The following is a 15,611-nucleotide window of genomic DNA, read 5'->3' as shown; positions in this document are numbered from 1 at the left end:
ACAACCAGAGCGGAGGGTACAGGACATGGAATACTACAACTCAAATAATATGTTAAACTTCCTCGACTCTATCTTATGTCAATTTTTCTACTCGCATCCTTCTGTTTAAAACGCTGACAATGCAACGCTCACGAGGTATATTCTCTCTAGTTGGTGCATCTGCGGTGGATCGCCTTGACTGGCCACGCCACTGTTTGAACCCGTCAAACTCGAGGCAGCCTGAATTCAAGCAGACCATCATACTGAGTACCAGTACCAGCAGTGATCATCTACGCTACAACTTCTCGAACGTCGGCTTTCTCTTCTGGATGCCCGACAGCAGCGCGGCAGTGACATCCTTGGTCTGTAGCATTGCGCTGTTCCAGACAGCCGTATACCACAGTCCTATAGCGTGAAATACAGCATTAGCATCCACATACATCTGGACTCCAAAACATTGTGGAGTAGTACTTACCCTCCGGAACGGTATGATCCCTCGAATAATTCAGCAATTCCTTGGTCCCCTGTACCGCAACGGGACTCTTGGTGCCTATTAACTGTGCCAGTTCCAATGCGCCCCGGACTGTCTCCTCTTTAGTCTTGAATACGCGATTGACGTATCCCACGCGTAGAGCTTCTTCCGCGTCAAAGTTCCTCGCCGTCAAAGCCACCTCTTTCACCCATCCATAATTCCCAACCACCTTGGGCAACCGACTCAATGTCCCGACATCTGCTGCCAGACCAATGTCTACTTCTTTCACGGCAAAGCGGACATCCGCCGAGCATACCCGCACATCAGCGGCCACACCGATGTCAACAGCGAGACCATAGGAGATACCGTGGTAGGCCACGATCACTGGTTTCTCGCATTTTTCAATAGACGAGATGCATCCCTGCAACTCGTCAATGTGGCGCCGCATTTGGGCAGCTTTGCGGGCGGGATCGCTGGCGGCGTTGGTGTCGGAGAGGAGGCCCTCGGAGGCGGCTTTGACGTCGAGGCCGGCGGTGAATGCGCGGTCGCCGGCACCGGAGAGGACGATGGCGCGAACGGAGGAGTCCGAGGAGAGGCGGGTGAAGATGGCAGAGAGTTCCAGCCACATGCTGGAGGATTGATTACATTTTAGTTTTGGGCAGAAGAAAGGGGGTTGGGGAGGGAGAGGGGGGGTGGTACCTTTCGAAGAAGGCATTCATTTTGTCGGGGCGGTTGATCTCCACGTGGGCGACATATTGACGTTCCGGCGGAAATGTGACGTTGAAATGTTGGTATGTGTAGTCAGACATGATGATGTGCGAGTTTATGCTAGATAAAGTGTCAAGGCGTGAAGTAGGCTGAAAACGTGGGACAAACAAAACCTCCGGAGATTAAGTACTGTGTTGGATTGAAGAGTGCCGAGGAAGGGGGAAGGGAGAGAGAGAGCTGCATCATAATGTAATCCAGGGAATGACTGCATTGATGCGATGCCGAGGTCCAACTTTTAGTTCAGATGCCTGACGGGCGGAGAGAGTAAGAAAGTTAATTTAGTGGCCGGAGTGGGACGGACCACCACGTGAGGGATAACCACAACTATCTACTACTACTTTGCACTTCATCCAGCAGATATCCTGCAACTAATCTCTCATTTCCCTTGAAAAATCCAGCAATGTAATATTAGCTGCTGCACCCTTGAATAGGAGACTGGGTTACGCCGAGGTTCTTGGATATCTCCCACTGACAACCATCCTCGTCTACTCCCCACTAAAGGACTGTTTAGAGTTGTGTACTTTCCGAATACATATTGGCTATGAAACAAATCAAGACACCCGGGCGCAAACAGGGGGTGGGCACTTGGTTTCCCAATAGTTGATAGAGGATACGAAAGAGGAGAGTTGTAGATCGTATACGAACCCCCCTCCCCCCTTAATCATCCATCACGTAGATACACCGTCATGACCTCGGTTCATCAAAGCTTATTGCACTATAACATACGAACGAGGCAGCAAAGACTCAGGACGATTGTTTGCTCGAAACCCACCTTGCTAAGTAATACAAGCAGTCTGACATCTCAAATCATCCCCTTCATCTAAGATGAGCGCTGATTCTGTGCCAAAATTTGCGGTTCTTATCGACGCAGACAATGCGGCCTACTCAGTCATCCATCCCCTGCTTGCCGAAATTGCAAGATACGGGACAGCTCACGCAAAGCGAGCATATGGAGACTGGAGTAGTCCCAACCTCACAAGATGGAAGGACCAACTTCTCCAGCATTCGATTGAACCCATACAACAGTTTGCGTATACCTACGGCAAAAATTCCACTGACTCAGCCATGATCATTGACGCGATGGATCTCTTATACACCAGGCGCTATGATGGCTTTTGCCTGGTCTCCAGCGACAGTGACTTTACGAGACTAGCCGCTCGTATCCGCGAGTCAGGACTTGTAGTCTATGGATTTGGCGAGCAAAAGACGCCGAAGCCCTTCGTTGCTGCCTGTGATAAATTCATCTATACTGAAAACCTCGTGCACCTGGATAAGCTTGAGCCGCATGCCACTAACATCCGCGCTCCCGAACATCCTCTGCCGGTTAAAAAGGTACCGAATGAAGAACAATGGGTAACTCAGCTACGAACATCGGTAGAAGCAGCCTCCGATAACGACGGATGGGCTAGTCTCTCCCAAGTTGGCTCTCAGCTGATCAAAAAATATCCAGACTTCGACTTCCACGGATACGACAAGCTCAGTGATCTGATTGCTGCCTCTCCTTTATTTGAAACCAGCCACCGGACCCATCCGCACAAGTCGTCTACCGAAATCTATGTCCGCGACATGCGCCGGAAGTCTAAGTAATGTGCTGACTGGGGATATCGTTCAATATTCACACCCACCAGGGATTAGTCCCCTTTGAAGCGGCTCTAATATTGATTGCAAGCCTGAAAAAAAAGTTTGGTGTGCTGCAAAACTCATTATTCACATCAACCTTTGCAACGTCAATTGATCTGCAAGCACTCCGTCGCATTCAGCAGCTATACAAGCCACCACGTCGCCTGGGTTAGGAACTGCAGAGCAGACATCGCTTCTGCCGCAACAATTATCAGGTGTTCGTGTGGCTTAGGCTATAGCTTTATGCCTGCCTGGAATGGCTTACCTGAAAAGACCTGAAAAGGATATGATATGGAAAAGGTATGACAAAAGTGAAATGAAAGTCAAGGTATGCTGGGTTGGCTATAAAGCCACTGACTAAAGTTGATATTCCGATAAAAAGAAACCCCACCTTCAAAAATTGATCAGCTTGCGATACGTTCTGTTGTATAGTATGTGTCATTTGGGTAGGCTAGTTGTCAAATCAAACATTCTCTTCTTTCGCTCCAAGGTATGAAGCTATCGAATTCTTCTACGCGGGGGAAAGAGCTCTATTGAAAGTCGGGAAGTACATTGATCCCTTTAGGTAGTTATAGAACTAGGTCAAATATCTATTAAGAGTGATGGCGTATAGCGTAAAATACAATGCAAGGAGGCAAACCGATAGCTTATCGAATCATCGCTAGGCGCTATGTTTTGTGCTACCACATCACAGGATTGTCCATGTACTGAGCAATGAAGGCATGTTGGCATTTCCGGATTTGGCGTTTCCGAGCACAAAGGATCGCAAGTTCCCTTTGCGCATCGATAAGTCTATACATTCATATGCTTGCTGGGCTACCACATATTTGCAAAACGCTCGATATGATGAACTCGCCGCTGCTGCTGGCATTTTTTTCCCTGCCACATTCCCTCTTTCGGATTTTGATCTGCATGCCGCGAAGATAGTACTGCACTGTCCAATGACGATGAGGTCGACACAGAGGAAGCGCATTGGAAATAGCGTTGTCATGTTGAGACATGACAGAATTATAGGCATGCGGCAGACTCTAAGAAAAAAAAAAAAAAAAAAAAAAAGCAAGATGGCCTCACCCTAGATATGGTACCCAGCACAATTGCCTTCTTAAACCGTTGACCCTGAAATAAATCAAGTCGTTTTGTCCGGTTGCACAACCATTCCGCTCCCATTCCGACCGAGTCATTCAACGGGGCTAGTAACACTCTAGTCCTAGCATCTCCATAGTGCACCAAGGATGACAACAGGACATGCGAGTCTGGAGGTTCAGAGGAAGACACGACACAACATATAACGACACAACATATAAAGGTCTCTGCTTCGAACCTCGCATATATTCATGGCGACTGTAAGATGCCTTGAACCTTGCCCTTCTCACGATCGGTTATTCTACTCCTCGATTCTCGGACTGGCCACCGGTTTCCTCTACGGACAAGATGGTCCTCAGAAAGTTTAGCTCGGATGGGCTGGACAGCCTGTGTACCCGTGAACAGCTCGATCTCTTGAACGCCATAGACACGCTACGTTCCCAGGGGATCAGCCACTATGTGTCTCTGCCGCAAATAATTGTCTGCGGCGACCAGTCCTCAGGAAAGAGTTCTGTTCTTGAGGCAATATCCGGTGTCTCCTTTCCCGTTAAGAGCAATCTCTGCACACGGTTCCCAACGGAGCTCGTACTCCGGAAGGATGCCAATGTCGGAGTGAGAGTATCTATCGTACCCCATCACTCGCGTAGCGAGGCGGAACAACGGTCACTGGGGAGTTTCTGCGAAGAGCTCGACGGCTTCGATGGACTTCCGCAACTAGTCGATAACGCGAAAGCAGCGATGGGCATATCTACTCATGGGAAAGCCTTCTCGAATGATCTTCTCCGTATTGAAGTATCAGGACCAGATCGACCGCACTTGACTATCGTTGACCTACCGGGACTGATACACTCGGAGACAAAACAGCAATCAGCAGCAGATGTCCAGCTAGTGCAGAATGTGGTCCAGTCATATATGAAAGAACCGCGAAGTGTCATTCTTGCAGTGATATCGGCCAAAAATGATTACGCAAACCAAATTGTCTTACGCCTGGCAAGGGATGCTGATAAATCGGGCGATCGAACCTTGGGTGTTATCACTAAGCCCGATACATTGGTCCCGAATTCCGAAAGTGAGAAGATGTTCATTTCACTGGCAAACAACCGAGACGTTGAATTTCGGCTGGGATGGCATACGCTGAGAAACATGGATAGTGATAAGGGAAGCTGGAGCCTGTCCGACCGTGGTAGAAAAGAGCGCGAATTCTTTTCCCAGGGTGCGTGGGCGGAGATGCCGTCTGCATGGGTTGGAATAAACTCCCTGCGAAACCGCCTTAGCAAGGTGCTTCTGCGGCAAATTGCAGCTGAGCTTCCAAGCCTTATCGATGAAATCAAAGCAAAAGAATATGATTGCAGCCAGCAACTGACCAAGCTTGGTCAGCCACGAACCACCCTGGATGAACAGAAGACCTATCTTCTTAAGATCAGTCAATCGTTTCAGACCTTGGTCAAGGCAGCCATCGATGGCACATACAATGAACCGTTCTTCGAGCGCACCCACTCCTCTACAGGGCAACAAAAGCGTCTTCGTTCCGTTATTCAAAACCTGAACGAAGAATTTGCTGAGCAGCTTAATAGACAAGGCAACTACCGTAAGATTGTGGAAAAGAAGCCTCAGGATAATGACCTTGAGGAACAGCTGTCGATTACACGAAGCGAATTTATTAACCACATTCAGCAGCACATGAAACGAACTAGGGGCCGGGAGCTGCCAGGAACATTTAATCCGATGATCATCGGCGAACTTTTCCAGGAGCAATGCAGTCCCTGGAAAGATCTAACCTATCAACATATTCTTGGGACTTGGGAGGCGGTTGGGGAATTTCTATCACTTCTCACAGATTATGTTGCTGATGAAGCCACTTCTGTGATTCTTTTTGACAAGGTCATCTCGCCCGCACTCAATCAGCTCAAAGAGAGCCTGATTAAGGCTGGCGAAAAACTAGTGGGAAGTCACCTCCAAGGTCATCCAATCACATATAACCACTACTTCACAGAGAACATACAGAAAATTCGTGCGGATAGACGTGAAGTTGCCTTGCGCCAAACGATTAAGAATTTCTTTCGAGTGGACAACCTAGTAAAGACGTATCTCGATGGGTACTACGATCTTGAGGGGCTGGTTAAATTACTTTTGAAGTTTGATGAGCCGGATATGATGCGGTTTGCATCAGCCGAGGCTTTGGATTGCATGCTCGCTTATTACAAGGTACAGTCGACACCATGAACCAGGCTGTTCTCTACAGATCAGCGCTAACTACTGCAGGTGGCTCTGAAAAGGTTCATAGATGACGTTGCAGTTGAAGTTGTGGAGGTCAAACTGGTCCAGTCTCTCCCCGGTCTCTTTACACCCCTCAAAGTATTCGAGATGCCATCTGAGCTAGTAGGACGCATTGCCGGCGAATCTGACGAAAACCGCGCACTGCGGGAACAATTGGACAAGAAGTTGCAAATTCTTGAGAAAGGCCTGAGGACTTGCCGACAATTTGCTAGTGATCGCGGCGTGGTTGGGAATAGCATCAAAGAAACGCGTCATCAAGATGGCAGGGCAGGAGAAGCAAACGGCCTTGGGTTATCACCAACTAAGGATGAGAACGATAGCCTTGCACAAGAATGTGCCGACTCAGGTGCCGAAGGTTCGTAACTTCCATTTAGTAGAAGTGAGTCTTCTTGTTAACTGTCATATAGTATCTTCTCCACCAGCGGAAGCCCCGGAGATTAGTGAGGATTACGGTGGGCCAGCAGATGATTCGCCGTCATTTGTGGAGGTGAACACTACTTCCCCGCCTGAAGATGCGTCTTCATTTGGGGAGTCTGCCTCCAGGGCGAAGAAAGACAAGAAAAAGAAGAAGAAGACACTGGATTCTTTCTGATGTCACATCAACGCGTCGTCTTTATGCTCTGTCACCCCGGAATACAAAGAGCGATTAGCCTGATCGTGCACACAACCACTGTAGTACAACGAAAGATAGATAGTATAATGCTGGATCAATCAATTATATTACCAAATCTGGAGCGTATCAATGAAGCCAGCGGTTCCGGTGCAGGGCCACCACCCCTTAAAGTGGACAGACTCGAACAACGACTACCATCAACTCGAACCGAACAAGTGATTATATTCTCGCATCTCGCAAAACGCCGTGCAACACATAACCAAGAACAAAAAGCTAATAAGTATGTTCACCCAGTAGGATAGTAACCAGTCGATGAATGAACAGAAGGGATATGCAGACCTAAACAAAATCTACCCAATCACCAAACACCCTACACCGTTACTCCGCATATTCCATCTGCCCCCGACCATTTTCGGTCAGACGCGCTTTCGGATCCAGCAGAATGCGGAACTCTTGATCATTCCGGTATGGCGGTGCCTCTTTAGCAGAGAAAACAGCATTGTGTGAAATACCAAACCGGAAATGCTGCTGCGCCCGGCGCTGTCGAGCTTCAACTCGGACCCGATACGCGTCATAGGTCTCCTGGTCCAGCGTGGCGAAGAGATAGCGGGCATGAACACCCAAGGCTTGCGCTCCTTTCTGTCCGAACCCGAAAGATGTTACCGAAAAGGCCTTGACACCTGTAGTCTGTATGCTGCGACTGGGGTAGACTAAATAGTCGTTCTGCAGGGCTGCGTCGATGTTGTCTGCATTGCGGTTGCCTGGAACCAAGCCGGTGTTGAGCACTTGTAGGCCACCATTGAGCATCCACGCTCCTGCAGCTCCCTTTGAGTGTCCAGTAAGATACTTCTGAAAGATTCCTAATGCAGGATTACCCTTCGTCCGACCCAGATGATGCAGCTGTTGGCTAATCATGTTCGTCTCGTTCTTCTCGTTCAACACGGTGGATGTCCCGTGGAACGAGACCACATCCAGGTCGTTGATAGTCAGGTTCCAAGTTGCTAGAGCACCGCGTAGCGGAGAAATCTCCGGGCTATTCTTCCAGAAATGATTACCAAACGTGTTCAACGCACCCTTCTCTTGGACCCGGGCTTCCCGGCGTACGTAGCGGAGGCGTTCGTTGATCTCTTCAATGCGTTCTTCCGCGTAGGGGCTAGGGCTGCGCTTCAGGTCGGTCAATTCTGCCTCAGCAATGTCCACCTCCATGTCGACGCGTTCCTTGATGTGCTGGAGCGACATATTCAGTCTCCGACGCCGGTAAGAAATATCCAACATGGGGGACGGGGCTCGGTGTCGTGCCTCGCGTGCATTCGTTAAGAGACCCTTTCCGGGAGCAGGAACAGAACGCCCAATCTTGTCACTAGCAGTTCCGACCCATGCGACGATGCCCTGGATGGGAAGGCCCATGTCCAATGCCAGCTGGGCGGATGTGATCACCTGGATACCACTGCCTTGAGACTCGACGAATCCAGCACGGGTGGAAGCAGCCGGTCGCGACATCTCGCTGGGATGACGACCTTTTTCAAACTCTGCCTCGCTACTAACCGTGGCCTTCATCTTCGCGAACTCATACGACACATCCTCGGAGAAGTCGTCGAAGCCACCAACAAGGCACATCTTGGCTTTGCCGGAGACGATAGTCTCATAGCCGGATTCGAGCGACTCGATCGAGGTTGCGCAAGCGCCGACCGGGGTACGGATAGGGCCGGTGGAGGACAGCAAGAGCATGTTAATCCATGCAGCCGTGGTGTTGATGAATGATTCCTGCAAAATGTCGTTCTGAACCTGCTTCTCCACGAAGCGGTCCTTATGCAGCTTTCGGAGTGCCTTGACGCCTCCCAAGCCAGAGCCAATGCAATTGCCGATTTCCGACACATGCAAATACTGGTATATCTCGAATGGGTCACTGATGCCTGCACTCAAAAGTGCTTCCACCGTTCCAATGAGAGCATATAATGTGGCTGGATCCACTTGACTGGCGAGATCCTCGGTAAGCCCGTAAGTACGGGCATCCCAGCCGGTCGGAATCTGGCCAGCCACTGCCCGGTCGAATCGAAGGGCCTTTGGGATCATCAGGCAAGCTCCCTTGAGTAGTCGGACGGTGTACTCTTCGCCTTCGGGGATGACATCAACTTTATCGCCGTGTTCCAGTCGGAGTTGCTCTGCGGTCTCCTTGGACGTCTTAAACGGAGGCATGTCCTCGTCGAGAACCACTTCCTGCAAGAATTTCTTCTTGTAAGGATCGTAACCATCGTTGATCTCTGGCTCAATGAGTCGAATGCCGGTGTGTGCCAGGATGTGCTCTTCGAACCGCTTCTTTACATCGATATCGCGAATAGGCTCCTTGGTCGCTGCAACGATCCAACCATGGTAATGCAGATTCCCGTTGAGAGGTCCATTGTGATGCTTGATCAGACCCATGATCCAAGCCATTTCAATGCAGCCCTCCAGCGAGAACTCCCCGAATGCCTCCATCTCCCAGCGTGTCCGGGCGTTGCCGTGTGGCCCGACTTCAGAGAAACCGGTGACGACGACCACGCGGTCGAGATCAACCATTCCGCGCAACTGACCAGCGAGAGGAAGAAGCTCGGTCTGGTAGTCAGGTAGACGAGGAAACTCGAGCGCAAGCCTGGCCTTTTGTTCCCGTACCTGCGGTTCTTCTTCCGATGGCTGTCCAAGGGCAGCGCGCTCAAAGGCTTCCTCCTTTGCTAAGGCGTCTCGGATTTCACTGGTTTCCTTCTGTTTCTGCCGGATGGAATCAACCGTCTCTTTGAAATTCGGGAAGTGACCCATGCCACCACTTAGGTCTGCCTGCACTGGTGTCACCTCGCATTCGGTTGCAATTGGAGATGACATAAGGACAAGGATGTAGTAGGCCATTTCGACCTGGGAGAACGTCCTCACTCCCATCTTCTCAATATCTTCCGCAACACCATTATTGGCGCTCATGAGTCCGGTTCCGCGCGTCCAGCCGATAACAGCACCGCAGATTGAAAGATATGTACCCCATGACTCGGAGTTCCAGCGGTTGAATAGTGTTTCGAGAGCAATCTTCGACTCGGGGTAGAGGCCATCCCCACCAAAGATGCCGTGGTTCGGCGACAATGGCAGGATTACCTGTGCAGGGTGACTGTCGAATCCTCGTGCCTGCTTCTGCTTCTTGATTGCCCCTAGCAACCTGATTGTGTTTGTCAGCATGATACGATGGGCCAACTCGGACTTAGAGTCAATATCCTCAATTTGCCGGCCACCTTCCGGAATGGCTGCAAATGGAACAACATGGCTCAGATCCCATCCGAGCCCTTTGTCGGATTCATAGATGTAAGACACCAGGGACTCAAGGTCTTGCTGACTCGCCTGGTTGAACGGCAGAAGAACAAGCTGCGATCCACGAGCGCCTTCTTCGGCATAAATTTGCTGATACAATCGTGTTGTCGCGAGCGAGTAGCTACTGGTCGTTACGAGTACCCGAGCACCTCCTCTCAGAAGGCCGCGGACAATTTCGGTGCCGATGGAATCCCGTCCCGCACCAATGACAAGCACCTCTGCGTCTGAGAACGAAAGACACTCGTGGTCCGTTTGGCGGAGAGCCGCCATGAAGGCTGCAGTCAAGTCCGCTCGGGTTTCCCAACCCCGGCTCCCCAGTGATTTGAGGGTAGCCGGTGGTGCGGCATCGACGGTGGCACGAGGAACCTCCATATAATGAATTTTTCCTTGGCTGTCAATGGTTGTCTTCGGTGCGTCAATCATCAACCGGTGCGCAGCCAATGGCTGAGCATCTGATAACTGCGGGTTGCATGCCAGCCGCAATTGATGGAGGACATCGCGGGCATGAACCGCTCGCGGGTTTCGAAGCTTCAGGCACTGTGTCTCCAGGTATTCTAGCATCTGCACGAGTTTTGGATTGGACTTCCGAGCAATACGGCCCATGATGGTTTCCACCTCGCGGCCAGTTAGCGTAATGGCCCCGGCCAGGATCCGGTGAAACAGGTCCACAGTGTCTTGTAGCGCCCAATTCCAAAACGAGTCGTACCTGCGGGCTTTGGCCACGGATAGCATAGGCTTGATGCCCGAACCGTAGACCTCACCGTGCTCCGAAATCCAGAGCTGCAGCTCGTCCTGTAGCTCTGCTATAATTTCTGCTGCTTTGTTGCTAGCCTTGTGTCCAGCCTGCAGGTCTACCCCAAGCAACTTTGCATACAACTCCAGCATGGCTTGGGCCCGGTCGTCCTGAGTCTTGGCCAGTGCCTTGACGGCAGTCTGGTCTACCACAACTGGCCCAGATGATGTGCCAGCCCCATCAGACGAAGCTCCTATAGCAGACAGATCAATCTTCGCATATTGAGCGTACTGTTGGACGACGTCGTCAAGAAAAGCATGAGCAGCGCTAGTATCTGGGAGTCTTGCGGCGGGCTGCAGCACAGCGGCGCGCAGCAGAACCGCATCCTGGCGGCCTGTCTGTATACCATATTTATTAAGCAGGTGAGCTCGTACTTCGCCTGACCCCAGACCCGCAGGCATTTTTGCCGACACCATTCGGTTGACAAGGGTCTGTGTGGTCTTGCCCAGGCCTTTCTTCCATGAACCTTGAGCTTCGATGGATTGAGAGAGCTCCGACAGGGGAGTATCTTCGGGGGCGTCTGGAACGGAGCCAAACTCGGCGCCGAGGTCTCCGACGATCTCATTCTCTAGGGTGGATCGGCCTATGGATTGTTAATATGAAGCCAGGTGTGATCGTGGGGATAACACGGGAAGAGTAGGAACGAGATGCTCACCTCCGACCAGCTTCTTGATGGTTTGGCTCAAGTCAATGTCTTGCAACGGCTTCTTCAGTTTGTGTGCGATTAGGGCGACGATAATGTCGAGTGCTGCTATCGGGGTGTCTTCAATGCTGGAAGGGGATTGCCGTACTGGTACTGGCTGGGGCGTGGCGGTCTCAGCTGCCTCCGGGAGTGTGATAGGGGTGGGCTGTAAGGGCTGTGCAGCGGGCGTGGATGTCTCCTTGCCTGTTTGGGTTGGTACGATCTCGGCATCGTTCAATTCATAGTATATCTCTCGTGCATTCTTCTTATGACTCCAGATCTCTCGTTGGATGGCAAGTGCAGCATCATGTACTTGGTACTTTGCTCCCAATGTCTTCTTTATCATGCCAAGCAAAGTCTCAGCAGGTCCAATCTCGACCAGCCGATCAACCTTTTGTTCCTGGAGCACGACGTCTTGTGTTTCAATCCTGTGGAATCTTAGCGACTGCGCATTACGTCCTGCCTTGCCAAGCGCAAATGATCCAGGGTAACGTACCACCTGACCGGTGAAGCAAACTGGTACCTAAAGAAGAAACATCAGATGCAATGCCTCCCAACACTGAGAAGCAAACTCACGCAAGAAGTTCCGTCAACAACACGTACGCCAGCTCCCGCTGGACCCGGGGATGCATCTTCTCCTTGGGTGCCATGCTGGCTCTGTTGAAAAGCTTGATTCCTGGGAGCCAAGAGGTATTTCGAGGAAACCCAAGCACAGGATATATGTTGCACACGGGCGCTCAGGAGTCCAGCTCGACACACTGACAAGCCTTGTCCTTTGCCTGCGAGCGTGTTATCACCCAGCGTGCTATTGCGGCTGGCTCCGACACTTTGGCCCCAGCTGCAACGACAAGGCTCGGAGTTCGTCAGCATGACTCGCGCTATGGTCAGCGTCTGGGAAGGTTTGAGCTGGAAGCATCCGAGCGTTTCGGTGGATCGTAATTCCTGAAACTGCGCGTAAATAGGGCTTAGTTTATTTCCGCACCGGAAGAGGCTTCGTATCGGTATTTTACGCCAAATTCAACGCTAGTATCAATACACGGTGTAAGTTACACATGTATATATTACATTACGAACCGTATCTTATCATACCGATCTATATGGACATCGTGCTGATCCTGATCCTGCAGACGAGATTGCCCAGGTGGTGGCTATGTGCCCTGATCCTTCACCACGTTTTCGAAATCAGTGGAGACATGCAGCTCGCCACGAGGAATGTGGAGCTCATCCGCGTATTTACATGGATGAGCTCAGCTGGCTTGTGGTCCGATGATTAGCATCGTCTCATCTCAGCATGAGGGCATGTCTTCGCTCAGTCCACCTCACGAACAATAGCTTATTGAATTTCTGTTCATCGTATGATATTCAACAAAGCCTTGTACTTTCTTTGATCAGAAAAGCATATTATCTGCGTTTGAAGGTTCTGTTTGACTTGCATATTGAGCCTTTCTTCTGAATTGAGTTCTTGCGTTCTCCCACGGTCACTGGAACCTTTCCTTGAGCCTGGCCTTTACTGGTACTATGGCCTTTGTTTCTACTTTCCAAGCCTCTTGGCAGTCAGGCATTCTCGCCGTCTTTGGGGCTGCAATTGCTTCGGTCAGTCTTCATGTCCGTATGCATGTGCGTTACTTACAAACATAGACGTTTGTGTATGCCATCTATCACCTATTCTTCCATCCACTTGCGCACTTTCCAGGACCATTTTGGGCAAAGTTTACTTGCCTCTACTCTGGCTATCATGCATGGAAGGGTGACTTGCATATTGACATGCAGCGTTGCCATGAAAAATACGGTATGCCTCTTCGTCTGATTCATTGCGCTTCTAGTCGCTAATTGTTGTAGGGGACTTTGTGCGCTATGCACCGAACCAGCTATTGATCAACACTTCTATTGGGCTTCATGGTATGCTACCCGTTGTAGTCAGCAGGAGTTAGCTAATAGCATCAGATATCTACGGCTTCGGACGCAACACTCAGAAGTCCAAGCTGTACAGTGCCATGGTCCATCGTGCCCCGAACACCCTTACCCTCATCGACAAAAAGGCGCATGGTAGAAAGAGGCGTATCATCAGTCAGGGTCTTTCTGATGCCGCACTGAGGCGGTACCAGCCTGCTATTCTAAAGCATATCAATGAGCTCTGCGGCGCGCTGATGGGTAGCAAGCCCAGCGAGTGGTCTGTTCCACGGAACGTCGCACACTACTGTATGCTTTCTCCTTTGATATCCAGATCCATACTAACGACCATAGTCAACTTCCTTACCTTCGACATCATGTCCGACGTCCTATTCGGCGAACACTATAACATGGTAACAAGCGAGGAACACCGCTATGTTGTCAAAGCGATCGAGGACTCCAACGTCCGGACATCCGTCCTCGCCCAAGCCCCTCTTCTTGCTTTCCGGCGCTGGGACCGTAAGATTTTCGCGGAGTCCATTCTCGCCAGGAACAAGTTCATCCAGTTCGTAAATACCCTTCTTCAGCGCCGATTCAAAGCCGCCAAGTCTGCCCGCCAGGACGTATTCACCTTCCTCTTGGATGCTAAGGATCCCGAGACTCAGCAGAGTCTGTCCCTTGCCGAGATTGGTGCTGAAACAACGACCCTCGTTGTAGCTGGTATGTATCCGTCCCCATGCTTTCCCTCAACCTTCTGACCAGCTAATCCCGACGTATTCCAGGCTCGGACACATCCTCCACAGCCTTCTCCTCTTGCCTCTTCTACCTCTCCCACAACAAGGACTGGTACAACCGCGTAGCCACCGAAGTCCGAAACACGTTCTCCTCCCCCGACGAAATCACTCTCGGTCCCCGCCTGAGCTCCTGCATTTACCTCCGTGCTTGCATTGACGAATCCCTCCGAATGTCGCCTCCCGCCGGTTCCGCTCTCTGGCGCGAAGTTGGCCCCGGCGGCGCCACCTTCGATGGCCACTTCATCCCTGCTGGCTGCGACGTCGGAACCGGCATCTATGCCATCCACCATAATGAGAACTATTACCCTGAGGCTTTCAACTTCCGCCCTGAACGATGGATTCTGGCTGGGGCGGAGGGCGACACTGAGGCCGTAGGAATGGCTGATCGAGACAGTCTGGCAAAGGCGCAGGGCGCGTTTAACCCTTTCTCAATTGGTCCTAGGGGATGCATTGGAAAGGGGTTGGCGCTGGCTGAGCTTACTCTGGGTATTGCGACAATGTTGTGGAGGTATGATTTTGCCTTGGGTGAGGGGAAAGGTATGGCACTTGGTGCGGGGAGAAAGGGATTGGGGCCTGGTAGGGAAAGGGAGAATGAGTATCAGTTGTATGATCATATTACGGCGTCGAAGGAGGGGCCCATGGTTTGTTTCAGGGAGAGGATGTAGTTGATTGTAGAGCTTGGTAGATTATACACTTTGTTTTGCTATGGTTTTGTGCATATTGTATGCTTCATTCGAAAAGAAAAATATACACGGGTTTCCTGTTGGTTGTTGTGACAATGCCCTGCTCGGTATTTACTGTATTGAGTAAGACTGTTGTTCTGCCTGAGGCAAGAATTACTGTGTGCAACGGGTTGACGCACTCACCTCTGCGTGGTATCGCAATTGTCTCCAAGCCTAATTTCAAGTTTCTCTCGTCCTCTTATTTTTCTCTATCATGCTTTAAGAGTATAGGACTTGAGTGGTACGATATCGTTTCCTACCAACCGACAGCTTTAGTATACGCTTTCATAGTAGTATGTGAATACCTCCCACCAGCACGTCAGCGACGTACTGTCGGGCGCTTTCCTGGTCACGAAGGCGGTAGGCACCTGCCGTTTTGGGCAAGGTGGCAAGGAGAAAAGGGGGTTCCCGCTGGTCCCCTCCTCCATGATCCTTAGCTAGTTAGTTCAATTGCTTCGTTTTAGTGCAACGTTTTAGTACAATCAGAGTTATCGTTTCAAATCAAAAGCTACACAGTACCTCGGAGTAAATCGGAAACATCCAACTTCGGAACTTTAGCCGTTGATATACGAATAATTGTAAACGTTTCCG

At 50.7% G+C, this 15,611-nt stretch overlaps 6 protein-coding genes across 6 annotated transcripts; 4 read left to right on the top strand and 2 right to left on the bottom strand.

Moving 5' to 3' along the window:
* Positions 1-274: 274 nt before the first annotated feature.
* An09g02050 (uncharacterized protein) lies at positions 275-1,260 on the bottom strand (the record flags this gene model as incomplete). Its single annotated transcript, XM_001393483.1, has 3 exons — positions 275-384; positions 455-1,080; positions 1,151-1,260. 3 exons carry the CDS (start codon positions 1,258-1,260, stop codon positions 275-277), a joined length of 846 nt encoding a protein of 281 aa, XP_001393520.1.
* A 784-nt stretch (positions 1,261-2,044) lies between these two features.
* An09g02040 (uncharacterized protein) lies at positions 2,045-2,806 on the top strand (the record flags this gene model as incomplete). The annotated part of the gene is made up of 1 exon (XM_001393482.1): positions 2,045-2,806. The coding sequence occupies one exon, from the start codon at positions 2,045-2,047 to the stop codon at positions 2,804-2,806; it is 762 nt and encodes a 253-aa protein (XP_001393519.1).
* A 289-nt stretch (positions 2,807-3,095) lies between these two features.
* On the top strand, positions 3,096-3,915 carry An09g02030 (hypothetical protein; the record flags this gene model as incomplete). The annotated part of the gene is made up of 3 exons (XM_059749634.1): positions 3,096-3,139; positions 3,330-3,404; positions 3,534-3,915. The coding sequence occupies 3 exons, from the start codon at positions 3,096-3,098 to the stop codon at positions 3,913-3,915; spliced, it is 501 nt and encodes a 166-aa protein (XP_059601310.1).
* A 355-nt stretch (positions 3,916-4,270) lies between these two features.
* On the top strand, positions 4,271-6,791 carry An09g02020 (uncharacterized protein; the record flags this gene model as incomplete). Its single annotated transcript, XM_059749633.1, has 4 exons — positions 4,271-4,528; positions 4,574-6,127; positions 6,185-6,554; positions 6,607-6,791. The coding sequence occupies 4 exons, from the start codon at positions 4,271-4,273 to the stop codon at positions 6,789-6,791; spliced, it is 2,367 nt and encodes a 788-aa protein (XP_059601309.1).
* Positions 6,792-7,190: 399 nt separating this feature from the next.
* On the bottom strand, positions 7,191-12,264 carry An09g02010 (uncharacterized protein; the record flags this gene model as incomplete). The annotated part of the gene is made up of 4 exons (XM_059749632.1): positions 7,191-11,515; positions 11,588-12,042; positions 12,111-12,137; positions 12,218-12,264. The coding sequence occupies 4 exons, from the start codon at positions 12,262-12,264 to the stop codon at positions 7,191-7,193; spliced, it is 4,854 nt and encodes a 1,617-aa protein (XP_059601308.1).
* Positions 12,265-13,132: 868 nt separating this feature from the next.
* On the top strand, positions 13,133-14,963 carry An09g02000 (uncharacterized protein; the record flags this gene model as incomplete). Its single annotated transcript, XM_059749631.1, has 6 exons — positions 13,133-13,231; positions 13,308-13,403; positions 13,483-13,513; positions 13,559-13,813; positions 13,859-14,224; positions 14,287-14,963. The coding sequence occupies 6 exons, from the start codon at positions 13,133-13,135 to the stop codon at positions 14,961-14,963; spliced, it is 1,524 nt and encodes a 507-aa protein (XP_059601307.1).
* Positions 14,964-15,611: the final 648 nt, after the last annotated feature.

This window comes from Aspergillus niger, assembly GCF_000002855.4.
Source record: "Aspergillus niger supercontig An09".
Taxonomy (NCBI): Eukaryota; Fungi; Ascomycota; class Eurotiomycetes; order Eurotiales; family Aspergillaceae; genus Aspergillus; species Aspergillus niger.
The sequence above is the reverse complement of the archived record's forward strand: the minus strand, read 5'-3'. Positions and strand labels throughout refer to the sequence as shown.